The 13,709-nt window shown below is 39.0% G+C and overlaps 1 protein-coding gene across 2 annotated transcripts in view; it reads right to left on the reverse strand.

Annotated features, from left to right (window-relative positions):
- Nucleotides 1-3,276: 3,276 nt before the first annotated feature.
- Nucleotides 3,277-13,709, reverse strand: part of APPBP2 (amyloid beta precursor protein binding protein 2) — a 79,536-nt gene continuing 69,103 nt past the window's right edge. For both annotated transcript variants that reach the window (XM_032162876.2, XM_058445198.1), the window contains 2 exons: nucleotides 11,969-12,134; nucleotides 3,277-7,967 (listed from right to left, as the gene is read on the reverse strand). In XM_032162876.2, the coding sequence (XP_032018767.1) occupies nucleotides 7,714-7,967; nucleotides 11,969-12,134 (420 nt within the window). In that variant the 3' untranslated portion in view covers nucleotides 3,277-7,713. The remainder of the gene's footprint in view (nucleotides 7,968-11,968; nucleotides 12,135-13,709) is intronic.

A 13,709-nucleotide genomic window follows, 5' to 3' on the forward strand; every position in this document is an offset into this window, starting at 1 on the left:
AGTGATCATTCACAGATTTTTTTCAAACTTTATGCATCATATTTAACTGCTTGTGCAAAGTGAAGTCCGATTTTTAAAAATTGTTGTAAAATACACATAAAATTTACTGTCTGAACAATATATGTTATATATAGTTGTAAAATACACATAAAATTTACTGTCTGAACTATATATATTATATGTAATATATGTAATATATAATATATAGTTGTAAAATACACATAAAATTTACTGTCTGAACAATACATACATATATATATATATAAAATTTTTTTTTTTTTTTAGATAGAGTCTTGCTCTGTCTGGAGTGCAGTGGCACAATCTCAGCTCACTGCAACCTCTGCATCCTGGGTTCAAGCTATTCTCCTGTCTCAGCCTCCCTAGTAGCTGGGACTACAGGCACCCGCCACCACACCCGGCTAATTTTTGTATTTTTAGTAGAGATGGGGTTTCACCATGTTGGTCAGGCTGGTCTCAAACTCCTGATCTCAGGTGATCAACCCGCCTCAGTCTCCCAAAGTACTGGGATTACAAGCATGAGCCACTGCGCCCGGCCCCGTCTGAACCATTTTATGTGTAAAATTCACTAGTATTAATTTTCACAGTGTTGTGAAACCAATCTCCAGAACTTTTGCATCACACAAAACACAAACTCTAGATCCATTAGTGCGGTGGTTCCCAACCTTTTTGCCACCAGGGATTGGCTTTGTGGAAGACAATTTCCACAGATCGGAAGCCGGGGGAGGTGGGGTGCTTTTGAGATGATTTAAGTGCATTACTTTTTTTAAAAAAAATTGAGACAGGGTCTCACTGTGTCATCCAGGCTGGGGTGCAGTGGCACAATCACATCTCACTGCAGCCTCAACCTCCCAGGCTCAAACAACCCTCCCACCTCAGCCTCCTGAGCAGCTGGGACCACAGGCATGTACCACCAGACCCAGCTAATTTTTTGTATTTTTTGGTAGAGACGAGGTTTTGCCATGTTCAGGTCTCGAACTCCTGAGCTCAAGTGATCTGCCTGCCTTGGCCTTCTAGAGTGCTGAGATTACAGGTGTGAGCCACTGTGCCTGGCCTCAAGCATATTACATTTACTGTGCACTTTATTTCTATTACTATTACATTGTAATATATAATGAAATAATTGTACAACTCACCATAATGTAGAATCAGTGGGAGACCTGAGCTTGTTTTCCTGTACTAGACGGTCCCATCTTGGGGGTGATGGGAGACAGCGACAGATCATCAGGCATTAGATTCTCATAGGAAGTGCGTAACCTAGACCCCTCACACGTGCAGTTCACAATAGGGTTCACCTAATGCTGCCACTGATCTGACAGGAGGTGGAGCTCAGGCAAGTGATGGGGATGGGCTGTAAATACAGAAGCTCCACTCGTTCGCCCACCCACTGCTCACCTCCTGCCATGTGGCCCAGTGCCTGACAGGCCACAGACCCCCGGGGGTTGGGGACCCCTGCATTAGGCAACTACTCCCCATTTTCCCCTATCCCCAGCTCCTGGCAACCACTATCCTACTTTCTGCTTCTATGAATTTGACAACTCTAGATGCAACATATAATAGTATCATACTCTTTGTGACTGTCTTACTTTACTTAGCATGTCTTCAAGGTTTGTCCACATTATAGCTTATGTCAGAATTTCGTATATTCTTATGGCTGAATAGTATCCCACTGTATGTATATGCCATATTTATCAACAGGTTCTCATTCTCTTGCCCAGGCTGGAGTGCAGTGTGGTGTGATCATGGCTCACTCAGCCTCAACCTCCTGGGCTCAAGCAATCCTCCCACCTCAGCCTCCTGAGTAGCTGGGACTAGAGGCGTCTACCACCATGCCCAGCTGATTTATTTTGTATTTTTTGTAGAGACAGTGTTTCACCTTGTTGCCCAGGCTGGTCTCGAACTCCTGGGCTCAAACAACCCTCCTGCGTCGGCCTGCCTCCCAGAGTTAGGAATACATGTGAGTCACCACGCCTGGCCTGCCATAGTTACCTGTGCATGCATTGATAAGACATTTAGGTTGCTTTCGCTTTTGGCTACTGCAAATAATGCTGCTACATGGGTATATAAATATCTGTTCAAGACGCTTTCAATTCTTTTGGATCTATACCCAGAAGTTGAATTGCTGAATCATAGAGTAATAGTGTTTTGAATTTTTTGAGCACAGGTGATAGTTTTTCACAGCAGATGCAGCATTTTACATTCCTGCCAACAGTGCACAAGGGCTCTCATTTCTGCACATCCTTGCCAACACTTACTTTCTGTAATAGCCATCCTAATGGGCATTTGTCTATTGAAATGTGTGCTTAAAGTAACTGAGTGTGGTTTGCTAACACACTCAGGACAGTATCTGTCACAGGATAAACTCTATGTTGAATACACAAATCAGCAAAGTTTACAAGTTGGAAAGAGTCTTAACACTGTAAGTTATATGGCCATATGGTAATTGCTTTCACAAAGCTCTAAAATGCTGCATTAGTACCAAGTGGCAACTCAAACTTTAAGGGAAGGGTTCCCTTGATCTTTGAGCTTGACAGATGACTAAGACTATCCAGGAAATGGCATTCCACAAAGACGATGAAATCGCATGTTCAGAGGTTCAGTCATGGAGATGTAAAGAGAAACATTTTTAAATTCAGTATCACTGAAGGTGGCAGGCAATGAAGCTGGTGCTGACTATATTCCAAGTGATGGTGGGATTTTGTCTACAATATTTTCTTCCTAATCTTTAAAAATATGGCTTCATTTCCTATAACTGGTTTCTGAGTACTTCAGATTTATGCTGTTTCATGGTGAAGTTTTTTAAAGACCTGATTTTACCCCCTTATTCATGTGAGGAAATAAAACACAAAGAGGGCTGGAATGATGTAACTCAGAATCTTCCAGTTCAGAGACAGCTGGAACTGAAACTCCAATCTAGGCTTTTCTTCACTATTCCAGCAGAACTTTACCAGGTCTCATCATTCATCTTCAGCCTTTAGAGTGAGAGGATTCTTAAAAGAATGGTATACTTTTGTAAGGACTGAAAAATCCCTTTGCATTAATGCAGTGCTTTCTCTTTTTCCAAGTGCTTTTCATCAGCACAATCTCCAGATGTTACCATGTGCCTCCTCTGCCACATATCTTAATTTTCTTGAACAAGAGCACTTTTGTTCTAGTTCCAACAGTTTCTCTCACACTGTTCTCTAATAAAAACAGTCTGCAAAGCTTAATCCCAACCAAAAGCAATCAAAACCAAATTGGAAACAGATACACTATGAATGCAGGAACACTATATTTATTAGGTCAATAATTCATTTTTAGCAATACAAGTACAGAATATATCACAATGCTGGTTACAAACATACTTAGTATGGTTTAATAGTTACAAATAACGGTGGGCACTACAAGTTGGTGAGAATGATATGAAAGGTCATCCTGACATCCTGACACAATGAAGAACTGTCTTCAAAAACCTATTTAATGACCTTAGATATTTCTATAGAAATTATTGTGGCACTATTAGTGGGGATTTTCACGTAAAGATTGTTAGTGTTTTGCTTTTAACTGTTCCATTAAGAACTTATTTTGAGCCTATTAAACTAAAATCCCCTGTTGCTTAATAAAGTATAAAAATAGTACTGACCTGGTAATATTTAATAAAACATAGCATTCATTCACATCATAAAAGTAGAACTAAACTGAAAAGTTTTAGTTACCATGGCAGAATATCTTCCCATAAAAGGAATATACAGAAATGAGTAATGTTACACAAACGGTACCTGCAATGGTTATTTAGTGATCCAACACTTAACTGTGCACCACAAACCAAGTTTTCTAGATACCTATATATAGCATATATTTTTAATCTTAAATTTTACTCTTGAAAAACATGTGCACTTCAACAAACTCACTAAGGCCACTCATGCTATAGATACCTAGGATTGCAATTAAAGAATAGTATTATGCAATAAATCCTAAAGCACACTCCTTCTGATTATCAACAGGGTAAAACCAGTTTTCTGCCTAAAACATTCCTGAGATTTATGGACAAAAGAAGTAGTGTTGAAGCTGGAGATTAATCCAAATGTCATATTAACAACAAAAAATTTCCTAGCCAGGCGTGGTGGCAGGAGCCTGTAATCCCAGCTACTCGGGAGGCTGAGGCAGGAGAATCGCTTGAACCCGGGAGGCGGAGGTTGCAGTGAGCCAAGATGGTGCCATTGCCCTCCCAGCCTGGGCAACCAGAGCAAAACTCCATCTGAAAAAAAAAAAAATTCCTGGCAACTAAGGTCCTCCACAGCCAAGAGGTGAAATACACATTCACTTTTAAAGCAAAGATAAAACTCTAAAAAATTTGTACTTATAGTGTTTTTCCAGTAGTAACTTTGCCACCCAGAAAAAAAGTAAGCAGCAAGGCTACAAATTCTAGGGAAAACATAAAAAGTGGCAGTTAACGATACCTGTTATGAGCAAATCATTATTTCTATGTATAAAGTTTCAGCCAAAGGCTTCAATCATGTTTTGGCATGTGTTTACTGCAGTTTTCTGTCTGCACTATTAAGAAGCAGCCAAATGGCACCTTCATTATTTCTAAGATCGCAGCCTCTGTACCTGATTTTCATAAAATTTATATTAACTCTTCCCAACAGGCTAGGAACAAAGGTCTTTCTCAAATTCTTTATTTTCACAAATGAAAAAATACCTGGGCAGGGGTTACTACAAAGCAGTAAGTGAGCCAATTTTTAACCAAGCAGAGACAGAGATTTGATGGTAATAAGGGTCTCAATCCCTTTGGCAAAGTCAGCTTTGAGGATCCATAAAGATTATGCTCTAAAAATTCCAACTGGCTCTATTAAATGGAATGCAGGCATGAATGGCCACCTGAGCGCCACATGCGAGTGCTGACGGAGCTCCCTGATGCACCCAACTGGAGTAGCACCGAACTTTAGGAAAAGACTGGGTAGAAGAGTCAGAGAAGGATGAGACCAAAGGCCTCTAATTTAACATGACTTTGCTGAACCTCCAGAAAAATCTTTAAGTTGGCCAGAGCTTCCTTACACACCTCACCATATGTAAAAAGTTTGTGCGAGTTAACTTATTGTGAGATAAATTTATTTTCTTCGAGATTTTTTTAAAACTCAATAAATCATAGTGGCACACATCTCTCTAACTTATCCTAAACATCTCTACTTAAAGGATGAATCTTACACTTAAAGTCATAGGGTATTATTCTTCATTAGAACCAGAAATAATAGCACAGTAAGTCATATCCCTAACCAAAAATGGCAATCTGTTTTCTTAAGCTAGAGTGTATGCATTAAAGTATATGGATTTACAAAAAAAACTACATTAAAGCAGCGGTGATAAGGAGAAACTGCCAATAATGATGTTTCAAAAAAACACAACTGGCTGCCAATTGACATTATCACCCTGTGATCCTAGGCTTCTACGTATCATGTTGTTTCATCACTGAGTGTGAGCTAAGTTGAGTTCAAACTGAGTTAGGGAGGATGAGGCTGTAAGTCATTTGTTTATTTTTATCCTAGGAAATGCTGTATGTGCATAAAACCAAAAAATACAGATTGAAAAAAAAACTTCATATGGAAACATGTTTCAAAATATTTATTGAAAAACAATTTACCATGACATTCCTATACCACAAACATACCACTGGATTCTAAATAACCAATAAAAGTATACAAAGCCTATCCTGAAAATATCTTTGGAGGTAATTAAATATATAGGCCCATGAGGATAGAGCTGAGTAACTTAAAAATGTTAGTCCTTGGTCACAAAGACTATTTGGTAATTAATAAAGAAGTGCCTCTTGACATTAGACTGCAATTAACTGAGGGGTGGGGGGCAGCTTCATAAACTGCAAGTACGTCAATTTACTCTTTCCAAAATTTAAAAAGAAAATAATTCGATTTCAGGAGTAAACTCAGGTTTCTAAATCAGACAGTTACCATTTTAGGGTGTGGGTATGCTTCATCTCTTTCAGTACATCCCCCAACCAACCCCCTCCTAGGGAACTTAAATGCAGTGGCTCAAAACTAATAGGACTGCAAATAACAACTTCAAACAAGGTTGGGAAGTTCAAAAAAGTGCTCAAAATATTAATAAAATTTGAAATCTACAACTTTTCTGTACTCAATGTGGCAGACAGCTTAGATTTTTTTCCCCTCTCACCCAACACGCATGTTAAAAGAAAACTAAAATTCGACACACATCCATTCACCCATAGACTACTCCAAGCATTAGCTAGGAGCAACATCTTTAACAGCCAAGTCATGAACCCCTGAAAATAGGGGGGGAACCCAGATTCTTAACTATAGAAGCATCAGATGGGCTACTACAGTAAGAATTGAGGTAACAGCAAAATCCTTTTTGTTTCTTGAATTGCTACATGTCACAAATTCTTAAATTTGATTATTACCTCATCATTAAATAACCTGACCGGCTTACAAAAAATCAAATCAAAACCCAATAAACAGAAAGACAAGTTAGTGAAATAGGTGTATTATTAGGGGATCTTTCCATTTGACTCCTAGATTTCAAATGAAATGACCTAGCTGTATTACTATTTACCATAAAAATGGAGGATTTTCTAAGACTTATTTTTGGGCATTCATTTTCATTCATCTCCATAAACCATACAGTAACCTAACATTTCCATCTGAACATGAACTATTTCATGACACACAGCCAATATACTTGTTAACTGCATTCATTATTAGGGCAACATTTAAAATGAGGGGGATGGCTGCAGCCGATATTTATAGACTTGCTTATGGCACTGCCATCTGTGTACCCTGACTAAAAATATGCCATTGAAATTGCCAAACTTCCCTAATTTGGTATCTATTACATAATTTTTGCATTATCCTTTTTCATTATACATTTAAATGAAATCATTCTACTGATAAAAGTATATGTAGGATCTAAATAATCTAAAGCTTCTGGTCTAAATAACCACCTTCTACATTAGGCTGGTCCTTTTTAGATCCTCCTGGTCCTGTTAGCAAATGCTATCAGAGCATCCTGCATTGTTGTACCAAAAAAAAAAAAAAAAGTCAGAAGTGCTGGTCTATCAGATTTTCTGTTACATTACAGATCAACACTGGTCCAGTTCAGATGACTCTGACAGTCCTTTCCTTGTAATATAGAGTGGTTGTATCCACTTATCTGGGCAAGGTAGCCAAACATAAGTCGGGATGTCCCTCTTTTATTAGTACTTGTGTTAACTTTTCTATACTGCATATAAAGATTTTCCCCATAAAATTTCTTTACACTACAGTATTGAATACCTCCACATCGAAGAATTACATATTAAAAAGTTGTTAAAATCATCCTTACATAATAAGAATGCAACTCTTTTAAACTCTTAGTTTTATTTAGGGGTATGTTTTTTTCTTTCAGGCTTTCTGCAAAATGAATTTTTTAAAAACAACAACAAAAGATTTCCTGTTGTTTGTTCTACTAGGTTAAAAATGTGGGCCAGACTACTTACACATGCGGTACATGCTGAATATAACTGAATATATGCTTATTCCTACAGACATTCTGCAAGATAGGGATCACCCAAAATAGGGTCTTCAATGGACTGGACCAGTGTTTCAATGCAAATTCCAGCCCCCCAAAACAACATGGTTTTGATTTCACAGTATGAATTCCCTGGAATCCGGGAAAAGGTAATTGGTTAACTGAGGTCCTCCCTCAGCAGCTCGGTCCCTCAACATTCTGAGAAATCAGGAAGGACTGCACCACTTCTTCAGTGGACTGGGGGCTGGTGTTGACATCTTCAAGAGCATCTGTCACTGAATATTGCCGATCTCGCAACCGGTTCCAGTTAGACAGAACATTGTGATATTCAAACACTTTCTCATAATTTCCAATGGAGTTGTAAAGTTTAATGAGACCTCGATAATCATATTCTAGTCCACTGTAGCCTTCACCAAAAAGTTTCTTCCCTGTAACAAAAAAGAAAAAGGAAAAAAAAAAAAAGCACAAATAATGAGATAACAAGCAATTTCTATAACATGAACACAAGTTCAATTCTTTAAACAGGGTAGCTTAGGTTTATTCCCCTGAAAGGAATAGATATAATTCTTGTATCAGCATCCTCCAAATCAGTCCCAACCACGAGCTATCACTAAGACTTAAAAAAAATTTTCTCATCTAAAGAAGTTGGCCTCATTAGAATAGAATATAAAAATCCATGGTTTGAAGGAACTGTTTAAAGAGATCTCAAAGAAGAATGGCAGCATCTCCAACAATAGAAAAATACACATGCACAGGCTGGGCATGGTGGCTCACGCCTGTAATCCCAGCACTTTGGGAGGCCAAGGTGGGTAGATCACCTGAGGTCAAGAGTTCGGAACTTGCCTGGCCAACATGGTGAAAGCGTGGCCAACATGGTGAATACCTGTCTCTACTAAAAATACGAAAATTAGCTGGGCATGGTGGTGCATGCTTGTAATCCCAGCTACTCGAGAGGCTGAGGCATGAGAACTGCCTGAACCCAGGAGGCAGAGGTTGCAGTGAGCCAAGATCAGGCCACTGCACTCCAGCCTGGGTGACAGAGAGAGACTCCATCTCAAAAAAACCAACCAACAAATGAAAAACCACAATACATGCACAAGGCTATTCGCTGCAACAGTATTTGTAATTACAAATTAACAGAAACAAATGAAAACACGTAGAATGGTTTAATCAACTGTGGTACCTTCACTCAATGGCATATTATGTAGCTGCAAACTGATGGGGAAATTTCTGGGTTCTCTGTAACGGTTATGGAGTGACTGATGGAATATTGTTAAGATTGAAAAAAGTAAAATACCAAAGAGTATCTATAGTATGCTATCTTTTGTGTACAATAGGGAAATAAGAAAGTATTTATTTGTTCATTGTGCAAAAAGATAACACAAACATGATAAACCAGAAAATAATGAGACTGGTTATCCATAGTGAGTGAGTGGGAACTGGGTAGAAGAAATCAGAGAAAATTATATGTCTCTGGACATACCTTTCTGTATAGTTCTAATTACAGTACATTAATATTTCACATACTCAAAAAAATTAACAAAATAAAGATGGATACGGGCAACAATTTAACATGTTAAATAAACCTAATTGTTTTGCAAAAGAATAACATAACCACATTGAAGGAAAGGGGTGTAAATAATCCCAAGTAACTTTTGAACACAGTATTCTGAATATATACTACCTTCAGGCTAGAGAAAAAGGAAAATTGTAAACAAATATTGAACTCTAAGTAGTAGGTCTGTTTTTCACAGCGATATGGGTTAGCAGCTCAAACTACATGCACTTGAGGAATGAGCAAGTCAGTCAATATATTATAGATAATAGGGAACCCACATGTATATGGATAAATGGTTTATGAAGAAGACAGTATAGCAGAGGGAAAAAAACAGTCTTTTGGCTGGGAGCAGTGGCTCACGCCTGTAATCTCAGCACTTTGGGAGGCCCAGGCGGGTAGACTGCCTGAGGTCAGAAGTTTGAGACCAGCCTGGTCAACATGGCAAAACCTTGCCTCTACTAAAAAAATACAAAAAAATTAGCCAGGTGTGGTGGTGCGCATCTGTAGTCCCAGCTACTTGGGAGACTGAGGCAGGAGAATCGCTTGAACCCAGGAGGTGGAGGCTGCAGTGAGCCAAGACCACGCCACTGCATACCAGCCTGGACAACACAGCGAGACTCTGTCTCAAAACAAAACAAAACCAAAAAAACAGTCTTTTGAAGAAATGGTCTTGGCTTAACTCTATGTCCATATGGGGAAAAAAATATGATCCCTACTTCATACCATAAACAAAAATCAGTTTGAGGATTGTAGATCTAAATATAAATAAAGTTTCCTGAAGATAATTTTCTAGAAAAGTATCTTTATTACTTTGGGTAGAAAAAGATTTCCTTTTTTTTGGAGATGGAGTCTTGCTCTGTCGCACAGGCTGGAGTGCACAGTGCGATCTCGGCTCACTGCAACCTCTGCCTGCTAGGTTCAAGCAATTCTCCTGCCTCAGCCTCCCGAGTAGCTAGGATTACAGGTGTATGCTACCACGCCCGGCTAATTTTTGTCTTTTTAGTCGAGATGGGGTTTCAGCATGTTGGCCAGGCTGGTCTTGAACTCCTGACCTCAAGTGATCCACCTGCCTCGGCCTCCCAAAGTGCTGGGATTACAGGTGTGAGCCACCGCGCCCGGTTGAAAAGATTTCTTAAATGGAATACAAAAAGTGCTATTCACAAAAGAAAACACTGATGCAGGCTGGAAGCGGTGGCTCACGAGGCCTGTAATCCCAGCACTTTGGGAGGCCAAGGCAAGCAGATCACGAGGTCAAGAGATTGAGACCATCCTGGCCAACATGCTGAAACACCGTCTCTACTAAAAATACAAAAAATTAGCCAGGCATGGTGGTGGGCACCTGTAGTCCCAGGTACTCAGGAGGCTGAGGCAGGAGAATCGCTTGAACCTGGGAGTCGGAGGTTGCAGTAAGGCGAGATCGCGCCACTGCACTCTAGCCTGGGTGACAGAGCGAGACTCCCTCTCAAAGAAAAAATAAAATACTGATGCATCTGATTACATTAAGAACTGGCTGGGCACAGTGGCTCATGCCTGTACTCCCAGCACTTTGGGAGGCTTAGGTAGGAGGATTACTTGAGCTCAGGAGTTTGAAGTCAGCCTGGGCCAAGATTGTGAGACCTTGTCCCTGTTGAAATAAATAAAAAATTAGCCGGGTGTGCTGGTGCACATCTGTAGTCCCAGCTACTCAGGTGGGCTGAGGCAGGAGGATCACTGGAACTCAAGAGACTGAGGCTGCAGTGAGCCCTGATGTGCACTCCAGCCTGGGTGACACAGTAAGATCCTGTCTCAAAAAAAAAAAAAAAAAAAAAGGAAGTTCTGTTATTTAAAAGGCTCCATTAGGAAACAAGCAATAGAATAAGAGACGATATCTACAACACATGTAACCAACGAAGGTCTGTCATATTCATATCATATAAAGAACTTCTATAAGTCAGTAAGAAAATGACAAGACAAATCAATATAAAAATGGGCAAGAGTTTTAACAGGCACTTCATAAGATGATGGCCATAGATTCCTTATTTTGATTTTGTAATAGTCCTGAAATGGAAATCCAAATGTTCCAAATGTTCATTAAAAGTGGAATGGATAAATGATGACATTCTAATACAACATATGGCAGTGATATGCAACATCACAGATTTCACCATTATTGTTCACCAATAAACCAGACACATAAAAATATACATTGTATAACTTCATCAAGTTCAAAAACAGGTAAGCCTGATCTATCATGTTAAAGGTAGGAGAAGGGAGGGGGAGGAATGAGTGGGCAGTAACTGCACAAATAGTTTAAAATAACTACTTTTGCCTACACATGACACTCTACTGTCATACCTCTTACTACTGGCTTCAGTATAAAAAAAAACCACCTTTAGCAAAATGTTCCAGATGATTTTTGGGTGGTTCCTGAATATCCTTAGCAACTTATCCCATTTAAATCTATTTTATTTTATTAAATATTTTAGCATTTTATTTATTTTTTTGAGATGGAGTCTCGTTCTGTTGCCCAGGCTGGAGAGCAGTGGCACAATCTCATCTCATGACAACCTCTGCCTTCCAGGTTCAAGCGATTCTCCTGCCTCAGCCTCCTGAGTAGGTGGGACTGCAGACGCGCACCATCATGCCCAGCTAATTTGTTTTTGTATTTTTTAGTAGAGATGGGGTTTCACCATGTTGGCCAGGCTGGTCTCGAACTCCTGACCTCAAGTGATCTGCCTACCTCAGCCTCCCAAAGTGCTAGGATTACAGGTATGAGCCACCACAACCAGCCCCATTTAAGTCTTTAATAACATTTTCCTTATACAACATATAAGACATGCTGACATGTTGATTTGTAATCAACTGACTAAAGAAAATTTAAATGTAACATACCAATTGCTATAGATCGCAAATAAAGTTTCTCAGCATTTTCATACTGATTCATGTCATAATTATATAAAGAAGCCAGATGTCCCACTGAAAGGGCTACTTCATAATCTTCTTGACCAAGAAGTTGTTCTTTAATCTGAATTGCTTTGATGTGCATTTCTTCAGCTTCCTGAAAAACAATTATGCCATATCAATCATTATACTTTTTCTGATCTTAACAGTTCTTACTCAATGAGCAAAACTGATCTAAATGCCAAAGACATCTTATGAATGCCATAAGGTAATCAGATCAAAGAACATACTATGTTATTCCAAAAATTGCCTATGGGAAGCATTACAGAGTTTTGGAAACTGCAGATAAACTGATGACAGCAATAGTATCCTATGTCAAAAGTAACAAGTGAAAACTTATCCTGGTAATAAAAAATTGTTACAAGAAATTCACAACAAAGAAATTTGCAAAATTATAAGAAATTTTTAGAAGAAATTAACAAAACATTCTAAAACAAAAATTACTTCCTTTGGTTAACACAGTTAACACAGTGCAAAATTTAGTTGAACCTTCTTAACAAGCTCTATATCATAATATGTTAATTTACATGGGCATACACTTTCATTTCATTTTTTGGAATTTTGACAATTTTTATTCCAACAAACTAAACTCAAGCTAATTGAGGGATATATAGGTTGCTTTTCAGGTAAAGAAGACCTCTCACTCTTTCCTTACTGTGATCCCAAAATTAATAATATTAAGAATTTATAGGCTGGGCACAGTGGCTCATGCCTGTAATCCCAACAGTTCGGGAGGTCGAGGCAGGCAGATTGCTTGAGCCTAGGAGTTCGAGATCAGCCTGGGCAATAGGGCTGGGCAACAGGGCAATAGGGCAAGACCCTGTCTCTACAAATAATACAAAAATTAGGCGGTATGGTGGTGTGCGCCTGTATTCCCAGCTACTTGGGAGGCTGAGGTGAAAAGATCACCTGAGCCCAGGGAGGTTGAGGCTACAGTGAGCCATGATCACACCACTGTACTACAGCCTGGACAACAGAGTAAGAACCTCTATTAAAAAAAAAATTATAACTCAAAATTCTAAAAGACATTGAAGTTAGTCATATTTATTGCTATAATTAATAATACTTGTTGCAATATCTGACATTTCTTGCACACCTGCCATGTGCCAGGCATTCTGCTAAGAGCTATACTTAGCATATACTAAGAATTATATATCAAGAACTATATACTAAAAACTGTTTGAAGTATAGCAATCATATTTGTCTTTTTTTATTTAAAAAATTTTTTCTTATCTCAAGTACTACTTTCATATATTAATCTTTTTTTTTGAGATGGAGTCTCACTCTGTCACCCAAGCTGGAATGCAGATCTCGGCTCACTACAATCTCCATCTCCCAGGTTCAAGCAATTCTCCTGTCTCAGCCTCCTGAGTAGCTGGGACTACAGGTGCATGCCACCATGCCTGGCTAATGTTTGTATTTTTAGTAGAGACGGGTTTTCACCATGTTGGTCAGGCTGGTCTTGAACTCCTGACCCTCAAGTGTTCACGCCTTGGCCTCCCAAAGTGCTGGGATTACAGACATGAGCCACTGAGCCCAGCCTCATATATTAATCTTTTTGGTTTGACATGTTTCCTAATTTTTCATGATCCTGATTTTTTTTTTTTTTTTTTTTTTGAAGACAGGCTCTCACTCTGTCACCTAGGCTGGAGTGCAGTGGTGTGATCATAGC

Source organism: Hylobates moloch, unplaced genomic scaffold (genome assembly GCF_009828535.3).
Source record: "Hylobates moloch isolate HMO894 unplaced genomic scaffold, HMol_V3 SCAFFOLD_10, whole genome shotgun sequence".
Classification (NCBI taxonomy): Eukaryota; Metazoa; Chordata; class Mammalia; order Primates; family Hylobatidae; genus Hylobates; species Hylobates moloch.